Genomic DNA, 25,497 nt, shown 5'->3' with positions numbered 1-25,497 from the left:
ATAAAATCAGTTTGAAAATTGTTACCGAGACCTAAAATGCGCAGGCAAGTGGTACATTTGACCCCGTTTTGTGGCTCTCTGTACCAACCCAGCTGTCCGCCCTTTTGGATTTAGAGTTTTTAGGGGCTAAATAATAAGCCATGAAAATGGCGGACATATTACTTATCGTTAATTTTTCCCCAAAAAATTGCAACTTCACCCCTGTCCGCCACCCCTTATGTATCTACTCTCGCGTCCGCCCTTTGGAATTTCGTCTAGTTATACCAAGATCTTACTCTGGGCAAATTTTCAGCCATATTATCGATCGTTAATTTTTCCGAAAAAAATTTCAACTTCATCCCTGTATAGCCACCCCCTGTACCACGAGGGACGTCCGCCTGTAAGGCAAAGTCTTAACCCAGATACAATGAATATATTCCAATAGAGAAATGTCATATTACTGATCAGTTCAAAATTTCGGCTCTATCTCTCCGACTATTAGGCAAACTCCTCTTTCCTTTAAAGGAGACAGATAGTTGAACGATATTTTATACAATGTCTATCACCGGGTATGTATTTATTTTTGTCCAAGTTTTATATTGGTCCACTATTTCAAATGCAGTTCAAACAGACATATATTAAATTGTATGTTCCGTTTTAAATTGGTTCAATCTGTATATGGCGCAACTTCTTTAGCAGTATGAATACCGGTAGTGATGCTAATGTGCATTGTCCACTCAATCAGATGATGCCCGTCTTTTACTGCGTAATTTGTAGGTGCAGATTTGAATTTTTCTTTAGTCGAGAATAAGACATTTCTGCATTTCCTAATTCCTCGAGCTGGAGCTTAAGAAAAGTAACAGAGCACAACAAATAAAATATAATAAAGCAGTCTTATTAATCTTTTTTATTTATTAGTTGCATAAAACTCTGAATCAAAATATAATGGACAACGTTTCATTCTGATTAACTTTCTATATTTATTACATTCATCCTTCCATTTCAAAATCTTTTCAGCAAAGATAGCTCTATGTTTTTTCGATTTACTCTTTTTCTCTTCTTCAACCAAAAGTTTTGCGTGTCTTTCTAAAGACTCCTTAGATTTTAATGAAACTTTACCTTGTTTTTCGTTGGCAAACGAATCTATATAATCTTTTACATTGTGATTTATTTTGTTCTCTATGAAATGTTTTTGCATTTCTGTTAGTAAAGCTACTAATGTTTCTGTGGTAAGCATTCGAATTAAACATTTTTTTGTAAGGTAATGAAGGGGTCCACAAGTTATCTGAAATTAAGTGATATAAGGTTGAATGCTGGAATAAATGAACTTTAATCAAATGAAGGCAGATATCGAGCACAGTTTTATTAATTAAATCTTGCCCAAGTACTTTCGCTCCCTAGAGCATCTTCAGGGGCATTTCGTAAAATTTGACCTATCCAATAATATATTGAGAATGTCATAAACATTAAAATTTATACATTAACAAAACACGACACAAGGACAAACAGTTTAAAAAATTTTTAAAAAATGACGAAGCTACATATTAGTTGGCATCAGAAGAGAGAATATAATCCAGAGAGGCATCATTCTCTCTCCTGATGCCAACTAATATGTAGCTTCGTCATTTATTTTAACCTGTTTGTCCTTGTGTCGTGTTTTGATAATGTATAATTTTTAATGTTTATGACATTCTAAATATATTGTTGGATAGGCCAAATTTGACGAATTGCCCCTGAAGATACTCTAGGAGCGAAAGTACTTGGACAAGATTTAATAAATAAACTGTGCTTGATGTCTGCCTTCATTTGATTAAAGTTTATCTGAAATTTACAAAATGATTAATATTATTTGTATCATATCGCGGAAGTAATGGGATGATTCATACTCCGTGATATAGAACCTTACCGTATCAGGCTACCAAGATCGAAAATGAAAATCATACATTTATATTGATTGGCTTTATATCGAGGTGAGAGAAGGGTCATTTTGAACGCAGTATAGTAGAATACCAAAAAAACAATAAGGCAGAAACCAGTAGGAAAAAAGAAAAAAAAAAAGAATCATAATAACTTAAACATATATATGGATACATGACTTTCAACAAGCTTGCGACTCTGTAAATGGACACCAACTCTACAAAATATTAATATACCAGCCAAACTGATTAGATTAGCCAAAATGGCAATGGCCAACTCTGTAGCTGAAGCTAACAAACGAGGGAAATACAGAAACTATCAATACACAAGCAGGAGTTCGACAAGGTTACACCTGTCTACAACACCTTTCAACCTAGCACTGGATGGAGCGATTAAAAAAACTGGAATCAGCAATCAAGATGATCATACAAAGCTTTGCACAAATTATAGGATACACTGACGATATGGTAATAGCCACAAGAGACAAAAAAAGCTTAGAATACTCACTGATGGCCCTGAAAAAGAAGCGAAACTTAGAGGACTAAAAGTGTAGCATTTTTATTTTCTTTCGTATGTATTGAAATCACCCCGTATGTATTAAAACACCAAAAAAGTATTTTCAATCCTTTTGTATGGCTGGAGTTGATAATAAAAACATTTTAAAGTTTGTTTATATCTCACAGACGCGTATTCTTTGGTATTTTCTTTTATCGTTTCCGCTTAATATTGCTCCTGAAATAAACATCCACTTGGATCGCTAAGAAGGTTTTGCGGGGAAGAGAATTACATCACTTTCGCTGGAGCCACTGTCATAGGCAGTTGGTGTTCGTGTTAGTCCGAATTTTCTTCAAATTCGCAAATGTTTTTTCGTTATTCGTTTTTTATCGGGAATTAAGTAGTGAGCAGTTGAAAAGAAAGTTGCATATTAGTTATTGTGAAGTGAAGCAGGTTTGGGAGCATATTTGAAAAGAGAACCCGCTGTGGGTCTCGGCGTCAAGAAGCCAACAAATTTGTTGAAAATAGTGAATTATACTCAATGTAATATGTCAGTTTTGAAAGAGAAATCACTGTTTCTATGTTTCTAAGTATCTAAGAGATTTGTGTCGTCTACAACAACTTTGAAGAAAAACCACATGTTGCCATTGTGTCCATTTGTACCTATTTTAGTTTTTAAGAAGCGGAGTTTCAAATTTTGCGTCCAGTGCCTAACTTCCAGCCTCATTTAGTTTGTCCTAATGCCGTTTCAGAATATTTCCGCAGTTTGGAGGTGCATTTGTTTGTGTTGTCCATTTGTGCAGTGTAAGTCCAGTTCCTAACCCAGAAATTTTAAAGAAATTTTAGTGAAATCCAGGTAAGTTTTTTTGTTGAACTTTTAAAGGAAAAATAAACATTTTCTAATAATTGCTTTCATAACAGTTTAAGAAATTGTAATAATTAAAATTGTAGATCTTAAGGTGTGACCTAGCTGTCATATTAATTGTTCTCAGTTTTAAAATTTAATATTGACATCTAACAGCTAGCTTCATTTTTTTGACATTTGGTGAATATCTAATCATAACAGATCTTGTTTTGCTTTTTTTAGAAAAAGGTTAACCTCTATGCATAGTTTCACTTAAAAAGATATTTTTAATCATTTGTAATAATTTATTTCTGCTACAAATTATCGCCCAGTAACAATTGTAAGTTCTTGTAGTATCTTAAACTTCTAGAGTTTGTAAACGGATAGGACATAGTAAGTGTTTTTTCTTTGTTATTTTGTATTTACTTTTGTAACTATTAATATAGTATTTTTGTACTATTTACTTTTGTAACTGTTTGTGGTGAGGCAGCAATAAATATTTAATTTTTTTCCCTAAACCAATTTGTTTATTTCTTTTAAAAAAGTTTCTAGGCTCTTTTTATATTTTTTAGGAAGGAAGAGCCTTTTCTTTCATCCAGCAGGAAGATTGAAGATTCTTCAAAGCGGCGTCCTTATTTTAAATAGCTTGAGAACCTTCTTGTGTTTTGTTTGTCCAGGAGACTCATGTAAGTACCTTTTGGTTTCATTTTTGTAGTTGCCCCAATCCAAATCCATTCATTCACTTATCCACGACCCAGTTCTCCAACTTCACACCTTAAGATTTAAGTATCTGATTTAAGTATCTAGGTGTAACAAAAGACAGCTTAAACAACAATGATATAATTAAAAGAGTAAAAGCGGGCAATGGGGCATATTAGAAATACCAGAAACTATTAAAAGACAGAAATATCAGCAAAAACATCAAAATACATAAAACGCCAATTAGACCTGTCATAATCCACGCAGTAGAGATAATGTGCACCTGACTAATAGATACGAAGAGAAGCTAACAATAATAAAAAGAAAAATCCTTAGAAGAATTCTTGGACCAAAAAAATCCAAGACGATTATTTACCAACGAGATAAATAATCAGAAAAATGGAGAAGATGCAGTCAAACATATTAACGCTCTAAGGTCGAAATGGCTCGAACATGTACTAAGATTAGGAGAAGGTACTTTAATAAAGAAAATGTTAAATTCGAAACCTACAAATACAAAACCTAGAGGGAGACTAAAGTGCAGATGGGAAGATTAGGTCAGAGGAGATATCAAGAGATTGAAGATACCTAACTTGAGAACAAAAATAGAAAATACAGCAAAATAGAAGTAGAACAGAAGGAATGGAGCTTAATCACCAATCAGGCGAAATCGCATAACAACCTGTAAAGGAAGAGGACAGAGAACAAGAAAACAAAGACAAGGCGGAGTGATCCCCACGAAAAACGGATCATAAGAGCAAGAATCCGACATTATCATCATAGAGCTCACAATGATGATAATGACAATGAACAATAATATTATAAATATAACTTTGTTCGATAAATATATAAAGTTACATTACCTGTTTATACTTTGTTAAGTTCACTTCAGACCTTACTACAGATTTGGATAAGTACCTCTCAGAAAAACTCTCGTAGTGCTTTGTACTAAACTGCAAAGTTAAATTATTAATATGGTTCCCATCCCCCTTCTTTTCATCTATAACGGTATTTTCTTTACATTTCTCTTGACTTTTTAATAAGTCTACCATACTATCGGTTAAAAACTGTTCCCCAGAAAAGGTTTTCTTTAGAGAGAATAACTTTTTATAAGTATTTCTAACGCCGTGGTTACAATTAAAGGCGTTTATTGGTCCACTCGTAAACGAAGCATTATTTTTGCAGTGACCTGCATAATCTATATAGAAATGCTTTTGGTAACTATCTTCGGCATGAGCAAATTCGGCATAAAAATTCAAGGTGTTTGTGTGAAACGGAGCTATATTGAATGAACAGGTGTACTGAGACTTGCAGTCACTACATTTTTTTATGAATTTTACTTCCTCTGAGGTAATCTATAATAAAAATATACCAAATAATTTTATTTTACACAAATTTACGTTTATTATTGGCGTTTGGGCTTAAGAGGAAGGTAAAAGAAACATAACAATGGATTTATACAAATCACTTGAAAAAATAATTAGCACAGGCAATAAAACAGTTGTTATTATAAGAGGTGGCTTAAAAAAATTATAAAAAAAAACGGAAACATTCTTATTCCAAATGTAGTTCAAATAATCGAAGAACAGTAGATTTAAGAATCATAGCACTGTAATATACGCGCACACAACAATTGCTTACGGCTGTATAAAAGACTATCATTATTGTTTCAACTAAAGCATGATTGAATCATCGACAAATAAATAAGAGACACAAATAAATAAGAATAATAAAAAAAAGCAGAAGGATCCCTACGCACAATCCAACCAGCATGAAAGACAACACGCTGCATAGCGTACGGCAGAAGGAGAAGAACTATTAACCTTGTTTTTATCTAATGAATAAACAACTTTTAAAATACATTTTTGTTGATATTGTGTTAATAACTAAATCAAAATAATTAAATAGATAGCATATAAAATCAAATCAAAAACGTATACGCCAAATTATTTTCTTACGATAAAACCTAAATAGACACTATTATAGTAACTAATACGTATCATTCATACATGACATGTAAGTAATTGCAATATAATCTATATAGTACTTACAGAAGTTGAAGCTTCTTTGCCGATACTTAACGTAATATCATCATTAGCCTTTTTTTCTAAGACCACATCATTATTCATAACGATTCGCATTAAGTCGCCCTCTTCATATTCGACAGTGACGTAATAAGGATGTTCATACTTGTAGTAGAGATTTATATACACGTAACCATCAACCAACTCCGGAGCCACGTCTACCGATGTATGTATTCTGGTACCATCCGAAAATTCAACAACTCGATTGCCGGACTTTTCTAAAAGACTTTTAAAGCCATCTTCTCTCTCAAAATAGATTTCTTCTTCGACGAAATCTTCTTCAGACACAATGTGATACAGCTTCTTTTGTCTTATTTTGTTATGCGATAAGACGGTTCTGCTCCCGTCAAAACGCAGCAAAGATTTTTTTAAATATGGCAGTCTAGAACTTTCCAGAACTTTTTTAAGATCTTTGTCAGTGACGTAACCTTTTCTTGTTTCTAAAGCAGCTCGTCTACTAATATAGTAAGCACTAGCAACGCCATTAGTTTTCATGCTCTTATTAAGTTTTTTTCTATAGTCGTTTAAAGTTTTGCAATGATATTGTTTAAACGTGGATTGCCGTATTTCTTCGATGTTGGTGTCTGGTTTGTCAAAATTTATTTGATTTCCATTTGACATTAGTAGGGTAATTGTACCATCGATTTTTTTAATAAGGATATATCTAAAATAAACAGGTTTAAAAATCTTATTAAAATTGCAAAACAATTTTTTTAGACTAAAACTAGAGAAGATACATTGAAGAGTGAATCAAAATATAGTAATTTTTAAATTCTTTGGTATATATTGAAATCCCCTCGTATATGTTAAAACGCCGAAGAATATTTTCAATGTATTTCTGTTTCCTATCGTACGTTATTAAAACACCGAAATATTCTTTCAATCCTTTTTGCGTCGAGTTGATAAAAAACACATTTTTAAAGTTTGTTTATATATCACAGATGCATATTTCCTCGATATTCTTTGATCGTTAAGCCGCCTAATATTGCGCGTTAAATAAATATTCCCGTTTATGTGTTTTGTTTGTATCAAGTTGGGCGAATGAATTTTAAAGAGAATTACATTACTCTCGCTGAGGCCGCTGTCAGGGGCAGTTGGTCTCAGGTTAGTCTAAATTTTTCGTCAAATTTGTAATGTTTTTGTTTTTCGTCTTATCTTACGGAAAATATGTAGTTTGGTGAGCAGTTAATAGTGCAGTTATGAGGTTTGGAAGAGAAGTCATTGAGAACAGGCGCAGTGTGTTTAGTCGGAAAAAACCGGCAAATTTGTTGAAAAAAAACTGATTTATACTCAATGTAATGTGTCAGTTCTGATAGGAGTAATCACTGTTTTTGTTTTATGTCGTCTCTCACTTAAGAGATTTGTATCTAAAAGATTTGCGGCGTTTTCAACAAATTTGAAAGATACCCACATGTTCCATTGTTGAGTTTTTAAGGAGACGAATTGCCAAAGTTTGCGTAACAGTGTTGGCTTCCAGCCTCATTTTGTTTGTTCATGGTCCTCGTTCCAGACTATAGATGCAGTTTTTTGCGTGGCAGTGATTCTCCAGTTCCAACCTCAGAAATTTAAAGTAAAGATAACATTTAGTGGAATCCAGGTAATTCTTTTGTGTTGATTTTTTAAAGGAAAAATAAACATTTTCTAATAATAATTACTTTCATAACAATTTAAGAAATTGTAATAATTAAAATTATAGATCTTAGGGTGTGGTCTAGGTCTAGCTGTCATATTATTTGTTCTGTTATATTTAATATTGACGTCTGACAGCTGGCTTTATTGTTTTGACATTTGGTAAATACCTAATCATAACAGATCTTGTTGTTGTTTTGTTTTTAGAAAAAGTTAACCTCTATGCATAGTTTCACTTAAAAAGATATTTTTTCATTTGTAATAATTTACTTCTGCTACAAATTGTCGCCCATTAACAATTGAAGTTTTGTAGTATCTAAAACTTCTAGAGTTTGTAAACGGATAAGACATAGTAAGTGTTTTTCCTTTGTTATTTTGTATTTACTTTTGTAACTATTAATATAGTATTTTTGTACTATTTAGTGTGTATATTGTGGTGAGACAGTAATATATATTTAATTTTTCCCTAAACCATTTTGTTTATTTCTTTTGACTAACTCTCTAAATCCTTTTTTGTGTTTTTAGGAAAGAAGAACCTTTTCTTTCGTCTTTATTTTAAATAGCTTAGGAATCTTCTGTGTTTTGTTTGTCCAGAAGATTCATGTAAGTACCCCCTTTTTGTTTGATTTTGGTAGTTACTCCATTTCAGTCCCTTTGTCGTTCACTTATCCACGACCCAGTTCTCCAAATAAACTCTGAGTGGCCGTTCGCAACGTTTCGGTTTGTTTTGCTTTCCTTATCTCCACTCCAATAATTTTTGTCCCCAACTTTTAACCTCCTTTAGTAAGACCCTATGTGGTAGGCAAAATAATCGTTACAATAATAGTGCGGAAAAGTTGCGAATTATATAGACAAACAAAAAGAAAAAAAAATTATCAAAATCTTAATTTTTGAAAAAACGTCATTTTTGTTATTATCTTTTAAAATTGTTGAATTAGATGTTTTCGTAATGTAATAGTTTTTAATGTCGTCAAATAGAGCCTATAAACTTTGTGCTTTAATTTAATTAGATCAGTTCACAACTTCCAATTACGCATAAGCCTCAAAATTTTTAAAAATTTCTTATTTTTACGCAATTTTGTTATTTGATAAATAATTAGTATTTAAATGTACTATCTGTAGTATTTTTCCCATGAATAAGTAAAGGATGTTTTTTTAGAGATATAGAACTTTGAAATGGAATAAAACAAAGATGTTTTTTTTTTAAATTGACATGAAATTTACTTTATCCAAAGATAATCTTTTGGCATTATAATTTAAATATGATTTCTAGCATATGACCGTCATGGCTGGCTCTGACGAAGGCTAATCAATTTCCGGTCCAATTTTCGATCAGTTTTTCCATTATTTGTCGCCGTATATCGCAATAACGCGGCGAATGTAGTCAATCATTTCACGCTTCTCGGCGTAGACTAGCACTTTCACATATCACCACATAAAATAGTCTAGCAGTGTTAAATCGCACGATCTTGGAGACCAATTCACGGTCCGAAATGTGAAACTATGCGGTTAACAAACGTTTCCTTCACTAGATCAATTGTGGCACGAGCCGTGTGACATGTTGCGCCGTCTTAATTGAAACGACAGCTCCTGCACATCATGGCTGTTCAATTGGGGAATGAAAAAGGCAGTTATCATGGCTCTATAGCGGTCACCATTAACTGTAACGTTCTGTTCAGCATCGTTCTTGAAGAAGTACAGTCCAATGTTTCCACCAGATCATAAAGCACAACAAACAGTCAATTTTTCTGGATGTAACGGTTTCACAACATACATTTGACGATTATCTTAACTCCAAATAGGGCAGTTTTGTCTATTGACCTGGCCATTCAATCAAAAGTGAGCTTTATCGCTAAACAAAATTCGCTTTTGACCGACTCACCCAATCACACAATATTCGACACCGAATATTGTGTGATTGAATAAGTTGGATTTTATAAGCACGCAAAGCAAGATCTTTTCGCAAAATCTTCCAGAAGGTGGATGGACACATCTTCAACTGCTGTGCACGATGGCAGATAGACTGTGGATGCATATTATCATTTGGAGTAAACGTGGTGCCAAAACGTTCCATGGTTAATCGAATTACTTGCCTGATGGACTATTATGTTGACCATAAAATGGACGTAGTGCGCTATACGTGTTTCAAACAGAACCACAATTTTCAAAATAAATTTCTATACGTCTAAAAAAACACCCTTCAGAATAATTGGCCACTTTACTCCAAATTCTAGAAGTTCTGTAGATGTTGTCAAGTCTGTAATTTCTTACTTGCCTAAGCGTAGTATTTCTCTTGAAAATCTAATTGTCATAGAATCTGATGGTATTGCTGTCAATAAAGGTTGGAAAAATGATCTAATTTTCCGTCTTCTTCTTCTTCCTTCTTGTATGTAAGCTTTAAAGCCTGTTTCTTCTTCAATATTAGCCTCCTAAATTGTTTATATTATCGCACCATCTTTTTCTTGATCTTCCATTTGGTGACTTATCTCGTGCTATTCGTACTATCCTATCCTCTGCCATTCTACTAATGTGTTCGTTCCACTCCTGTTTCCGTTTTGTCACCCATCCATTTATGTCTTTTATATTGCATGCTGTTCTTATGTTTTCGCTTCTCTCCCATCTCTATCCAACAGACTTTTACCTGATATTCGACGAAGTATTTTCATCTCTGTTGTTTCTAGTAGTCGTCTCGTTTTAGATGTGTCAGGTCTTGTCTCCGCTGTGTATGTTAATATAGGTCTAATTGCGGCTTTATAGATTCTTGTTTTTGTGTCTTGTCTTAAGTGTTTGTTCTTCCAAATTGTTTCATTAAGAGATCCCGCCGCTTTACTTGCTTTTAAGCTTTGTTGTCGTACTTCTTCTTCAACATCTCCGTAACTCCATTTTCCGAGTTGAACTTTACTTAAGGAAACCTCTAAAATGGGCAATTTTCTTTTTCCTTTTAAACGATTTGCCATTCCGCAAAATGTTTCAGTACGTGGATGGTAAGACAACGGGATCTAATACTTCCACAGGGCCAATAAATAAAAAGTTAGTTTACTGCCAAAAACTACCGGTTGTTAACTTTGAGAGAATTAATTGTCAGCCCAGAAACATGCTTAGCAAAGATCAGCAATACCTACTTGATATTTCAAAGACAATAAAATCAGGATTTTGTAAAGAAGATTTGGCTCTACACGATCCTGGGCCCTTATCATATTTGAGGTGGTTGACAAAAGCAAATAGGACTCTCAGATTGTACATAGGTGAAGAAAATCCCTCATCTGACCTTAAAAAACTAGTTTTATGTATGAAATCATCATACAATGTGGTTTAGTGTCAAAACAAGTCAACACTTTACAGACGATTCTAAACTTTTTTACCGAGCAATAAAATCTACCAAGTATTTGCCAAAACATTTGCTTGATATTATCAACCCTGTGATCGAATGGATCGAGTGGTTTTTTTCGCTCACTCAGAACACGTGCTGTTAGCCATGACTCAAGATTGCAAGAAACACATAAGAGGGCTCGGACTATGAAGAATTCAGAAGGCAAGATAAAAAGATGCAAGAAGAAACAGAGTAAGAATATTCACGCCGCCAAAAATCAACTTCTATGCACAAAAATATTATCAAATTATACTGGATGGACTGTGAATTATCCTCTACTCCATTGTCGACAGAAATCAGTGACAACGACATTAAATCGTACATCGACAGTGACTTAATCCCTGACTGAAACATTATGTTCAAGGAATTCCCAGTTCACACGCCGGCTGTTAAACGTTGTGTAAAACTCGTCACGGAAGCCTCGGGAAAAGTTTGTGGAGCTGAATCTCGAGACGGATTTATAAGAACCACTCTGCTGTCCAGATCATCTATGCCTAACTTCACCAGCAAATCTGTCTTCAAAGTACTTTCGGCTACAAAATAGTGAGCAGTGCAAATGATCAAGCTCAACTAACATGGACTATTTATTCAGAATAGTTCAATTTTTGATATAAAAGATACTATACTAAAATCACAATCAAGATGCACTAGAAATAAACCAAGACACGTTAAATGTTACAAGAAGCACTTTCAAATAATGATTTACAATTTATATACATCGTATTATTATTATAGAAGGGAAAATAAAAGGCAGACGCGGCCCGGGTAGATGACAAATGACCTGGCTGCGCAACATCAAAGATTGGACAGGATTAGACTTTTAAAGTTTAATAAGGAAAGTCCAAAATAGGGAAGAGTTTGCAGAGGCCATCGCCAACCTTCGCTAAGAAGACGGCACCCAAAGAAGAAGATACATCGTATAAATCCCAAACCATGATTTACAAAGTTTATACATTGTAAATCATGATTCGGGTGTGTTCCTCAGAAGATTCAAGTGTCTTGGTTTGTTTATTTCTAGTGTATCTTGATTGTGATTTTAGTATAGCTCTTTTGCTCAATATACTTACCCTTCTCTAGTAAAAAGTCTAAATTCTTCTAGTCGTAAAGCCTTAATATCGGTCGATAACTGTTCCTGCTTAATCTCTACCAACTTCTCTCTGATCTGAGATAAATAGCAAGTCACATATAGACCATTTGGGAGCGTTATTCGAAACGACATAGCGTCTTCAATTACAGTCGTTTGTTCAGAGGACTGAGTCGGTGTATATTTTTTTGATTTTCCCTTTGAAATAGTAGTTTGACATATCTCTTTTTTATTAGAATCATGTAGAACTCTTCGAAGAATATTAACCATAGGAATGTGTACAATTGGTTTCTTTAAAACAAGCGTTTCGTAATCTTTATGAACTTTATAAACTGGAAGATTTTTTGTCACTGCTTCGTTAAGCCCCTAAAAATATTTTTGTTCACGATAAGGTATGTAATTAGTTTTTATATGTAAATTAAAATCTAGATTTTTAGTTAGATTAGTTTAGTTACTTTTAGATACATGGCTATCTCTCCCGGTTTTATCCTACTCCTTCCTGAAACTCCTTCATAATGAATACTCACCTTCGTCTCTGTGAAGGTTATATCATACGATTGCCCTATATTAATCATAACTACTCTGAATAACTACAATTAAAATAAATAGTATAAGTACCTCAAAAATATCAGCGGTTACACTTTCTCTAGACTTATCCAAGGCTTGTCTGATATATTTTTCTTCAGTTTTGCTATCTCTATTTGATGCTTCGCGATGTTTTAAGAAATCTTCGAAAAGTTTACTTCTAAAATGTTCTTCGTCCAAAGTTTTAACTTTCATCTTACCAATATCTAATTCTTTAGATGTTTCTGATTCTTTTTGTACTGTGTCTGTTGAGTTTGCATCGTAGATCTCACTTTCAGATATCTGAAACAAAGTATTATTAACGTTTGGATATATTATTATAGAAATAATATAGTTATAAAAAATATAGTTAAGAAAACATTGACACACCATATCAACTGTGTTATAAGCCAATATTTACTAATGGTCGAGTAACATTGACATACAATTAATTAAGCACTGTTTTTGATACAAAATTTATTCAAAAGCCAAAAAATTCAAAATTAACAAGAATGAAAGTAAACAAATAGTAATCATTATGTGCCGTACATTTTCTTCCCAGTCAACTGAGGGCCTTCTTCTTCTTCTTCTTTGTTGTGGTATGTAATTTAAAGCTTTATTTGGCCATCTATCTTCATTCATTCGCTTCACGTGACCATACCACACTAGTTGTCTCGTTTCAATTCTGTCTACACTGGAATATACAGCATTTGTCCTCCTTCTAATATCTTCATTCCTATGAACTTTTTTGGATACACCACACGCTCTCCTTAGAAAATCCATTTCTACGACTTCTATTCTTTTTCTATTTTTTTTCGTGATCTGCCAAACTTCTGCCCCATAAATCATAATAGGCTCTACCAAGGTTCGATAGATTGTCAATTTCGTTTCTTGTCTAATATATTTAGACCATAGTAGAGAGTTTAGAATGTTTTCCGCTTTTTTTCTGCTGCATGCATTCTGTTTTCGATGTCTCTGTTGGTAGTGCCATCTTTAGATATTATAGATCCGAGATATTTATATTCATTGCATGTTTTTGCGATTCTAATTTCTAACTCTGGATCTTCTTCATCATCTCCTATTTTAAGATACTGTGTCTTTGACATATTCATATTGAGGCCCCATTTTTCATATGCTTTCTTTAGTTTTCTAAACATGTAGTCCATGTCTTCCCCATCATTCGTTACGACTACCTGATCATCTGCGAAAAATGAAGTTGTTAGACATTTACCACTGCCTATGTCTATTCCCATTCCGGATACTTGTTTCCTCCACTGCTCTAACGATGATTGAATATATATTTTAAATAAGGTCGGAGATAGACAACATCCTTGTTTAAGCCCCTTTTGTTATTGGAAATGATTCAGATATAAAGTTTCCTTCTTTAACGACACTTCTTGCATTGTTGTATATATTTGCGATAGCATTCACATACTCTCTACTGAGACCTACTTTCATTAATATTTGAAACAGTTTTTTCAAATGTACCGTATCGTATGACTTTTTTAAATCTACAAATAATAGGTGGGTAGATAGATTTCTTGCCTTCCGTTTTTCGATTACCTGCTGCAGAATGAATATACCATCAGTGCACGATTTTCCGTCACGAAATCCATTTTATTCTTTTATGTCTTCGTATTCTGATTCTATTCTTTCTTTTATTATTCGACCGTACAACCTCCCCACTGTGCTGATAACAGTTATTCCATTATAATTAGAGCATTTGCGTTTATCCTCTTTTTTGAATATTGAGCTGATGTATCCAACATTCCAATCATCAGGGATATTTTGTCCTTTTAGGCATTTGTTAAATAGTTGAACCAACATCTCATGTAATATTTTTGGTCCATACTTTACCAACTCAATTGGGATGTCTCCAGGTCCTGCTGCTTTAGCGTTTTCCGATCTTTTGAGGGCATCGCTTAACTCTCCAGTTGTTATCTCAATTATTGGTGTATGTTCGGATATTTCTTCCATTTCGATCTCTTGGAATTTACATCTATCCTCTGTCAATAAGACTTTATAATGGTGTTTCCACTATTTCAGATCTATTAACTGTAAGTTAGATTTTTCCTTTCCTTTGGAGAGACTTTATCACCTTACACACTTGCCCAACTCTTGTTCCACCCATATACCTATCCACCTCTGCACATCTTCTATCCCACATCTCATTTTTACTTTTCACTACTTCTCTTTTTACATTTCGATTTAATTTTTTATATATCTTGTAATTTTTCTTCTTGTTTACTAATGTTTGCATATTCTCCGACCACCATTCTTGATTTTTTGTTTCATGTTTATCTTTATACCCCAAATCTTCACTTGCAGCCTCATGAATGCATTTTTTAAGTTTCTGGTATAATTCTTCCGCTAATATATTGTCTCGATCCACATTTTGTAATTGTGTGGCCAGTCGTAATTTGTAAAGAAATTTCGTTGAATATTTTTTAAGCTTTCTAAGTTATATTTAGGGGATGTTCCTTATTGTCCCGTTTCTATATTCTGTACCTGAGTGTTATTGTTTTTGCGATAGTTAACTATCGTGTTGGCCATAAGTAAACGATGGTCGGTTTCACATTCTGATCCACTGTATACCCTTTAGTGAGTTGTTTTCAGCTGGGAAGTTTGACGTTGGATTACATAGTCGATTATCGAGCGCAGATTCCTAGTAGGTTGTATCCATGTAAATTTGTGGATGTCTCTATGTTGAAAAATCCATTCATAATTTTGAGAGACATTGTTTCACAAAAATCTCTAAGACGCATTCAATTTTCTTTGGTTATTTGTTCTACGACTCTGTTATTTTCTTCTCTTTCTACTCTGCTGTTTAAATCTCTTAGTATAAAGATTTCACAGTTTTCTTTAACTTCAGAGAGTATTTTATTCATCTTGTTGTAGAAATCGTCTCTACTTTCTGGATCTGCATCTTCATTTGGGGCATACACTCCGACAATTACGATGTTGTGCCCATTCTTTTTCATTTCCAATATTAGCAGTTGTTCATTCACTTCAGTCCACGATTTAATATTGTTTTTAAGATTTTTTCGAATGGCAATAGAGACTCCTCTCTTAGCTCTGTTATCTTTACTCACTCCACTGTAGATATGTATATATTCTCCTATCTGTTCATTTCCTTTTCCCTTTTTCTTGGTCTCGGTGAGAATACATATATCTATTTTTCTTTCCGCTAATCCGCTTCTTTAAATACTTCTGCTTGTTTGGTTATAAGTCCTTGTACATTCCATGTAGCAATATCATTTTCCTTTTCCGTTGCATTAGTCGTCTTTGATCCATCCTTTGTATTCCGAGGCTTTTAGTCGAAATTTTTTAGCATTTATTTCTTTTGACCAGGAATGAGTTGCTAGCCCATCGCCTCAACCCTCCTCCTTTATCCGGGCTTGGGACCGGCACCGGCATTTACTGAGCTACTCAATCCACCAAGCACTTACCGGAGGCGGAGTTAAAAATATTATAAAATATATATATCTGAAAAATAATATATATATTTTAATATAAAATATATTAAAAATATATACAAGATTAAAGTACAAATATTTTTATACAAACAAGATTCTTGTTGAAACAGAAACTTACTTTCACGGCTTTCTTCTTAGATTTGGATATTTCAAACATAATTTTCGTACCATCTTCAATGAGCCAATGAAAAGTATAAAAGTTCTTGAACATTTCGTGCGAATGTAAGATTAGATTGTTTTCCAAATATTGCAAATTGATTGTGCATTTACTATTTTCATCAATCAATTTGGTATTGTCTACAGTAACTTTTACTCCGTCATGGCTTGCAAATATTGTTCTAAAAAAGATTTGGCCTAGTTAATCTAATCCATCTCTCGAAGAATTTATGGGAAATTAAACGATGGTTGTGATTAAAGACCGGATTATAAGTAAATATCGATATTAATCTGAAAAAAAAAAACACATAACATATTAATATATTAACATATTTTTTTATTTGGTAAATATTTTAAGAGAGGTAATTTTATACCCAATACCCTTATTATATCTTCCAAGATTTTCTTTATTATTTTGGGCAATCAGCACAAAAACAGTTAACAATACCATGTTATTCAAAATATTCATGTAAGAAGTTATGTTTCCGAATTTTATTAATTTATTTTTAAAGTTAAAACAGATTTTTCGATATCTATAAAAGTTATTGGGACATATTTAAATTTTGACAAATCTACAGATTCGGAGTGACTTGAATATTCTCCCATTCCACCAATGCACGTTTCGAAAAACCTACTCTACAATTCAATAATGACATAGAATCATCAATAAAGTGAAAAAGCCTGGAAAGAAACGAATGTTTACCTCAGAATTTAACTACATAGGACAAGCGTTTAACAAATTTTGTACCAGAATATCGATATATATATATATATATATATATATATATATATATATATATATATATATATATATATATATATATATATATATATATATTTTCATATATATAACTACAGATGATAATAAAATGAATCTAAATAAACGTAAAAATATGTTTTTATTTTTTTTATAAACATAAAAAAAAACGCTGTGACCATATGGTCATATACGGTATATAGCTTACCTATATATAGATTATAATATTTACCTCTGGGTATGAAAAATGTCAAATCAAAGTCCTAAATCACATTTTTTACACTGTGTACGTATCATGGATGAACACCCTTCACCAGCGCACCTGCGTCTTTTACTGTTAGAAATTGGAACAACAATATGATCAATTTTGTCATATCGTATATTGTCGGACACTCTATTCATGGACAGACTATTCCTACTTACTGCAGACTTACCAGGACGACTAGGTGGAACTCCATATTTTCGCATTATACATCTGTGTTATTTCTCGGCGGAAAACCATAAACTGTTTTTTTTCCTTTGAGGACCCATGTGTGGGTATTTCTTATAAAATACCCACGCGTTATGTAGGCATACGTCTACAAGTCAAGTAAAAAGAGGCCAATACCACTTTTTACTTCTGATGCCAATTGTGTATCGTGCCACATCTGGATCCATTCTATCCTTGCCACCCATGAATCTATTACATTTTGCAATAATCAAAGATCTTTGTACTTGAATAATTTTCTTCTATTGCTTAGAGTACCTCTTGACTTAACTTTGAGGACAGTTGCTGTAGCCAGTTGATGCAGCCGTAACTACAGCATTATCCATCCACTTGACCAAGATAAGTCCGTCATCTTTAGATATAACATAATCAACAGAAACTCTAGGTAGCTATTATTTTGTTGTCCGGTAAGGGTACAGGACTTAGATGGGCTGGACACCTTGCTAGGATGTCAGATCACGAATACACGAAGAGACTAACGTTTTCAAAAACAGAGGGCACAAGAAGCAGAGGACGACCACGAATGAGATGGATTTATGATGTGGAAGAAGACCTACAGATTCTAAGGGTTAGAAGATGTAGGAAAGTTGCCAGGAATCGACAGGAGTGGCGACTTCTTTGTGAGCAGGCCAAGATCCACAACGGATTGTCGAGCCACTTATGATGATGAAAGGGGCAATAGTTATGAACTCTATTTTGTCTTATTGTTCCAGTATATTCATATCCCCTTAGTTTTAATTCTGCAAGCAAATTAGAACTCGTAAATAAATTATCGATATAAATATGGTAATTTAGCATCTTATTTGAAATATCAATAATCATTTGCATTAAAAGAGCTGCTGCACTTGCAAATTTTTTTACATAACTGTAACCAGTTGAAATCTGCTTGCCTTGAATAACTGAAAATAATCAAATAACTGTCTTCAGATTCAAACACCAAGCTTTATAACCAAAGCATATTGGCTTACTTTTTATAGATTGTTTACAACTATGTTTTACAAAATAATTGGTCATTGATTCATTATAATTCATGTGCTCACTTGATTAAAAGTACTCAAGACATTTCATTTGCACCTTTTCTATAATAGGGCGTAGTTTCCACATTTTATCAGTCACGTCAATTCTACTGTTATCGGCAAAATGTATACATTTCATGATTTGATCAAATAGCCTGCGCATAGAATTTTTCACCATGTGCAGTGTCATGCCATCCTGTTGATTCCAAAAATATGTTCTGCCCGGTAAGGAATGGTAGCTGGATAAAATTAACATTCCAAAAAAAAACATTTTAATTCGTCAACAGATAGATTTGGATCTGAAAAATTCTTGAACGCAGCATATTTTTTTGTTTCTTGTAAAATATGTTCAAACATGTCTTTGTCAAAAAATAGATAGAAGAGTTGTAATGGACTGATGTCGTAAAATTCATAACTTTCTGATTCATTCACGTTTTTAATTTTTTTATTATGTATTAAATCTCCCTCTATCCATCCCTTTCATCAGGTTCTTTTGTCGTTATTTGTTTCACTGAGGTTTCCTCTCCTTGTTTCATATTTTCATTACAACTTGTTCGAATTTTAACTGACGCTAATAATTCTCTATAAGACAAATTGTCAACTAACCAACCACCATCTTTGTCGTCGGAATCTTCATCCGTGTCCTCATGAACATCTAGAGGACAAATAAACACCGATGTTCCATCATTTTCTATATCTTCACCATCATATAGCATAGGATAGTGCTTCTTCTAACGTAAAACCTATTATGTATCACATATTATCCCTATGTTACGGTATGATCACAAACAAATATTGGCAGCTCTGCCACATTTAATACTATACTTTTGTGATAAATTGTATAAATATGTCTTAAACAAATTCCTCTAGATACTATTTTTTCAAAAGTATGTTTAATATCTTCAAAAATAAAAATAAAAAATATTACTTACTCAAAGCGAACTTCCATTTTGATCCTTTCCTTTTGTAACACCACCAAATAATATCTATAACACGATCTTGCCAGCGAATAGATCAGGTACTGAGTATGTCATTTGTTAAGTAGATATGTCTAGTCTACGTGGTCGTATTACTAGTTGCATATGTGTCTTAAAAGTATATTTAAGAGGGGCTATTTAGTGTAACCATACGGTTACGCTAGCAGAAAACGGGTTAAGAGTGTCTGGCCTCAGGATCATTTTAAAATGGCATTAATCAGATTAACCATTAGTCCAGGAAAATAAGTTCCTATTCTTAATGTAACATTGATTACTGAGCTCCAAACAGTTTAGTGAATACATAATCAATTTGATTTTTGCATCTTTTTTCCACATAAAATCTATGTTGGTAGCATTCGCGGAGGATATTTAAACATTGTGTTTATTCTTGTGTTTGATGTAAATGAAGAACTGCAGAAACCATGAACAGTAATAGGTTTATGCGTTTATACAAATAGGTTTATGAAAAATACTAACAAAAATGATAAAAATTTATAGAACTATCCAAAACGAAAAGACTTAAATCAGTTTAACATAAAACAATCATATACAAACCTAGCTCCGCTAACAGCAAAGTATGTTGTTCCAGAAATATCATAAGCTAAAAATTCTTTAGAAAAATTAGATTTTGAACATTCTGCAACCAAATTTCGATTATTGGGATAATTTTCCAATTCACTTAACATTTCATCAAAGGTTACTTCGATATCACGCTTTTTTTTCTTTGCAATACATATGCCACTATCACTTACATTGTTTTCTTCCAAGACTATGTCGTGTACAGATTTGTCGATTTCTGGAGGCATGCCATAACTGTGAGTTTTCTTGATGAGACACTCATTGGATTCTTGAGCGGTTTCAAGAAGATCGCTGTATTCTGGAAAGATGTTTAACTTTCGGATTTTCGTTACTCCCGGGCATTCTTCATATTCATCAATTTTTCTAACATAGGTAGGATGTTCGTTATGTTTTAACCTTGACAGAATATATTTAAAATTAAAACAAACCATTTAAAACAATTTACAGTTAATTTTTTGTTATTTTATGGCTTTGACCTTTGATTATACAGCCTGTCACATTTGATATAATCAGGTAAATTTGTATTGCGTACACGCGCCTGTGTGTATGTATGTGTGTGTGTGAGTGTGTGTGTGTGTGTATGTGTGTGTATGTGTGTGTGTGTGTATGTGTGTGTGTGTGTGTGTGTGTGTGTGTGTGTGTGTGTGTGTGTGTGTGTGTGTGTGTGTGTGTGTGTGTGTGTGTGTGTTGAGTAAATCCGTGTGTCAATTATATTTTTTCCCGTCACGTCAACAACTACATTAAAACAAAATTTATATCATTAAATGAGAAACTATTAAATGTAACGTAAATAAAATTAACTAAAATTGTAAATCGCTGTTCAAAATTACGACGAACATTTTGAAGCACTTCAAGGGTTACCAAACTAAATTCATGCACTATTCATGGTCTTAGTTGCTCGAAAATGAAGCAGGAAGTGTAACTATTATAGGTTTTACATTTTAAATAATTGTATAGGCAGAAGTGCAGGAGAGATAAATCGAGAGCTCTTGTTGGCTATTCAATAAAACCTCTTCGTAGAAAACCGTTCATTAAGGTATCGCCTTAGGCGGATCACACACCGAGCAATAAGCAACTCGCAAAATGTAATAAAGCAACAGGCAACAAATTTTGCTGTACTTCGATTGCCAAAGCAATAAAAAGTCAGTTCTTCAAAATGTCATCTGATGATGAAGACAAATTGTGGTAAATTTTGAGAAGGAAAAAATGAGACGATATTGGATTCATTCAGCATTTGAGGCGTTGAGTGAACATGGAACCAGTATAGGTGCTCAAGAATTAAAGACGCATCCCACACAGTTTCAAAACTGTTACCGAATGAGTCCGAATACTTTTGCAACGTTAGTTCAGCTGATAGCGCCCCATATTACTAAACAATAGAAAATTTAATTCTTAACAATTTTTTTGTAGATGTATATGAATGAAAAGTGCATAGAATTCATCCAAATACACTTTAGTATATAGGGACTAATTCACCACTTTCTCAAAAACGCATCACTTTAAGTGGTAGTACAGGTAGTACCTGGTTTGGAGTTAAAATGAAAAGAAAATTTAAAGATGTCTGAACTCTAGTACGAAATATCTATCTAATAATGTGCCACACATAGTCTATTCCCTATTTAAAATTAAGGGTTTGTGGTACTGGAAGGGGGTTAACAAATGGCAGATATCTATATGATGATACAGATGTTAAAAGATGAATATCATTGTCATTTTATATTTGATTAGAACATAAAAAATAATGTTTATCTCTTATAATATCTCTATAATATAGAACAAAGCAAAGTCATAAATCACGGTTTAACTTTTTAAAACACACTTTTTATTTGGAGTGGTATATTTCAGGAAAGAATATGCATGTATTTCTGAAATTTGGATGATAAATGCCATAAGGTGCGAACTTCTACTGTTTAAGTGAAACAGGATCTAACCAGATGTTTGGTACTAGTTAAAATAAAAATTTTTCAAAGCGTCATGTGGTTTAGTGTGCTCCTGTCCTTGTGAACCAGGCTATGGGCAAAAATGGACCAAATGGGGGTACAGAGAATCCGCAGGTTTCTTGAAAAAAAAGAAAACGCATGATATAGCAAAACCTTTAATAACATACTACTACTACAAACTAGCGTATGTCTATTTGAGTAAAATTTAATTTGAATGAATAGAATGAATGTTGTTTCATATTCCCACAGATAGTGTGGTAATATCAATTTTACATCTGACAGTGCAATCGGAGGCACCTCTAAAATGTCTGACAATGAATGTGTGTTGCATTTTATAATTATTCCTTAAAAAACTAACATCTACTTCTTGTTCCTTGGCTTGTTGTAATACCTTGGCAACGTAATAGACTTTACGATTTTTCCAGTTGAATTCAACCAACATATAGTCCCTTTCACTGGGTAATCTTTCTAATGGTTCTTTTAAACTCACTACAAATATTTGATGCAGTCATTGTCTTCATATGTGTATGCCCAATGCAAGCAGCTGCCTCATAAATATTTAAAGGTTTTCCTGGATTCTGCATCATCCAACTGTCTACAGCTGTATTGTAGGCAGTTTTTCAAAACAACACAGCTGTAGACAGTTTTGAAAGGTTTATAAATGCAAACGTCTAAGGGTTGCATCTTTCCGGAAGAATGAGGAGGAACTGTTAATATTGTCACACAATGTTCCTTCGCCATTTCAATAGCTTTTATGGAAATATTAGCTTCAAACTTGTCCATTATCAGTAAGTTGGGGTTTTCTTTGCTAGTATTTGAGAAGTGTTCTATCGTGTCTACAAATAGTGTGCTGTTCATCCACCCAGACTCTGTCACCAATCCTAACGTGCCAGTGGAAGCTCTATTTGTCATGTGATGCTTTAAATAGACACAAGGAAAAATCATGACTGGGTGGTAAAAAACCTGGTACAAACTGCCACCTCGGAGACTCTACACCTGGCAATCTCCACAACATACGCATGACAACATCATAAGAAATCAAATTAATTTTTTATTAATATTAATATTATATCAGATCTGATCACAATCCCGTAGTAGGAAAATTGAAAATTAAGCTTAAGAAATTCATAAAGAAAATTGATATAAACAGCTTAAAACAAACTAACGTTTAACTAAAAGTCACAGAAAAATTAAATAAGACAATAGCGGATATCACGGCAAGATCTAAACAACCGGCCAGTATAGAAGACAAATGGAATTGTATTAAAAAAGCTATCGTAACCACCACCAAGTCTATGATCGCTTACCAAAAGTACAAAAAGAAGAATTGGATGACTAATGAAATAATATCAATGATGAACGACCGCAAATCATTTAAAAACAAAGACCGAACAAAACATCAGCAGATTAACCGACAAATACGAAAAGAGTGTCGCAAAGCTAAAGAACAGTGGCTGCTAGACAGGTGTGCAGAAATGGAGGAAATTGAAGAAAAACATGACCACTTTAACATACATAAACTCGTTAAAGAAGTGACAGGTCATACAAAACCTTGCAGTTTTAACAGTATTGTAAAGGACAATAAATTAATTACTGATCCCAAGGATCTACTTCAACATTGGAGAAACTACACACAGCAACTATACTCAGACAACACTAGAAGAAACTCTGAAAGTGAATATAAAAGTGAACCCTCCCCTAAAATATTGAAGTCAGAAGTTTTAAGGGCAATCAAATAGAGCAAATGGGCAAAAGCACCAGGCCCAGACGACATATACATAGAGGTTCTAACAATGTTGAGTGAAGACAACAGTGTACGACAGGGTTGTGTTCTGTCACCCCTCCTTTTTAATTTTTACTCTGAAACAATTTTCGATAGAGCCTTAAGTGACACTGAAGATGGAATCAAAATCAACGGACAGACTATTAGTAATCTTCGCTATGCTGATGATACAGTCATAATAGCTGATCGCCAAGAAGCGCTACAACGACTAATAGATAGAATAAACACTGAACGGGAACGACTGGGCTTGAAGATTAATATAGAAAAGACGAAGGTAATGGTGGTTAGCAGAACACGAAATATGCAATTACATAAATATAAGAGTAAACAATAAGAACGTGCAAAAGGTCCCCAAGTTCAGATATCTCGGTAGTTGGATAACTGAAGATCTAGATCCAGACATAAAGATACGTAGCAGGATTGAGCAAGCCAGAACAGCATTTACTAAGAGAACCTTGCTAAGCAACAGCAGCCTTAACTTAACGCTTCGATATCGCTTTGTAAAATGTTACATTTACTCCATACTGCTATATGTTGTAGAAACCTGGACCATAAAGGCCAATGTGATGAACCGATTGGAGGCCTTTGAAATGTAGATATTTACTACTTAAAATTCCCTGGATAGATCACACAACAAATGTCGAAGTATTAAATCGGATAAGCAGAGAACGAGAATTGCTCCCAATAATAAAAAGAGGAAAAACTGCTTATCTGGGTCATATATTTCGAAATTCCAAGAGCAAGCCAAAACAGCATTTACTAATATGAGAACCTTGCTAAGCAACAGTTAACTTAACGATTCGATATCGCTTTGTAAAATGTTACATTTACTCCATACTGCTATATGGTGTAGAAACCTGGACCATAAAGGCCAATGTGATGAACCGATTGGAGGCCTTTGAAATGTAGATATTTAGAAGACTACTTAAAATTCCCTGGACAGATCACACAACAAATGTCGAAGTATTAAATCGGATAAGCAGAGAACGAGAATTGCTCCCAATAATAAATAGAAGAAAAACTGCTTATCTGGGTCATATATTTCGAAATTCCAAGTACCAGTTCTTAAAGCTTATTATGGAATGGAATATAGAAAGAAAACGGGGCATCGGAAGAAATACTTATGGATTAAAAACAAAAAGGATTGGACAAACCTCGATGCCCATGCACTCTTTAAAGCCACACAAGACCGAGAGGAGTATGCCAGAATCGTCGCCAACATCCACTAATTGGATAGGGCACCATAAGAAGAAGAAGAAGGTAAAATATTGCCGGAAGTATTGATGATACAACAGGTAGTTACTAATGTTCCCTTTTCACCACTAGTGACTATGCTGACCTGTTTTTATCCTTTCGCTGCGAGCACCTTTTGATATTTTTGCATTGTCAGCGAATTAGTTTATTTTTAGAAGATTATATATCCTAATCCCATCAGCAAATTTAGGCTAACGTAATATGACTTCTTATAACTTATCATAAAATGTGTTCACATTATGTCGGTTATGTCAGGTGTCCTAAGGCTTAACCAGGAATGTCGCTTTCTAAAACTGTATAACCATTCTATGCCAGCCAGCTGTCGATCATGGCATTTTTCAGGAATTTTGACATTGTTGACTATTGCCATTTTGCAGGCCAGCTGACGGCATTCCAGCAATGTTAGC

The 25,497-nt window shown here is 33.6% G+C and overlaps 1 protein-coding gene across 1 annotated transcript in view; it reads right to left on the bottom strand.

Annotated features, from left to right (window-relative positions):
• Nucleotides 1-676: 676 nt before the first annotated feature.
• The window catches only part of LOC140443931 (uncharacterized), a 43,651-nt gene continuing 18,830 nt past the window's right edge, over nt 677-25,497 (bottom strand). The window contains exons 7-13 of the mRNA XM_072535449.1: nt 20,090-20,509; nt 16,260-16,479; nt 12,720-12,968; nt 12,085-12,467; nt 5,986-6,682; nt 4,798-5,289; nt 677-1,264 (exon numbers count right to left, since the gene is read on the bottom strand). Coding sequence (XP_072391550.1) covers nt 887-1,264; nt 4,798-5,289; nt 5,986-6,682; nt 12,085-12,467; nt 12,720-12,968; nt 16,260-16,479; nt 20,090-20,509 — 2,839 coding nt within the window. The 3' untranslated portion in view covers nt 677-886. The remainder of the gene's footprint in view (nt 1,265-4,797; nt 5,290-5,985; nt 6,683-12,084; nt 12,468-12,719; nt 12,969-16,259; nt 16,480-20,089; nt 20,510-25,497) is intronic.

This window comes from Diabrotica undecimpunctata, chromosome 6 (genome assembly GCF_040954645.1).
Source record: "Diabrotica undecimpunctata isolate CICGRU chromosome 6, icDiaUnde3, whole genome shotgun sequence".
Classification (NCBI taxonomy): Eukaryota; Metazoa; Arthropoda; class Insecta; order Coleoptera; family Chrysomelidae; genus Diabrotica; species Diabrotica undecimpunctata.
This window is presented reverse-complemented; position numbering and strand designations above follow the sequence as displayed.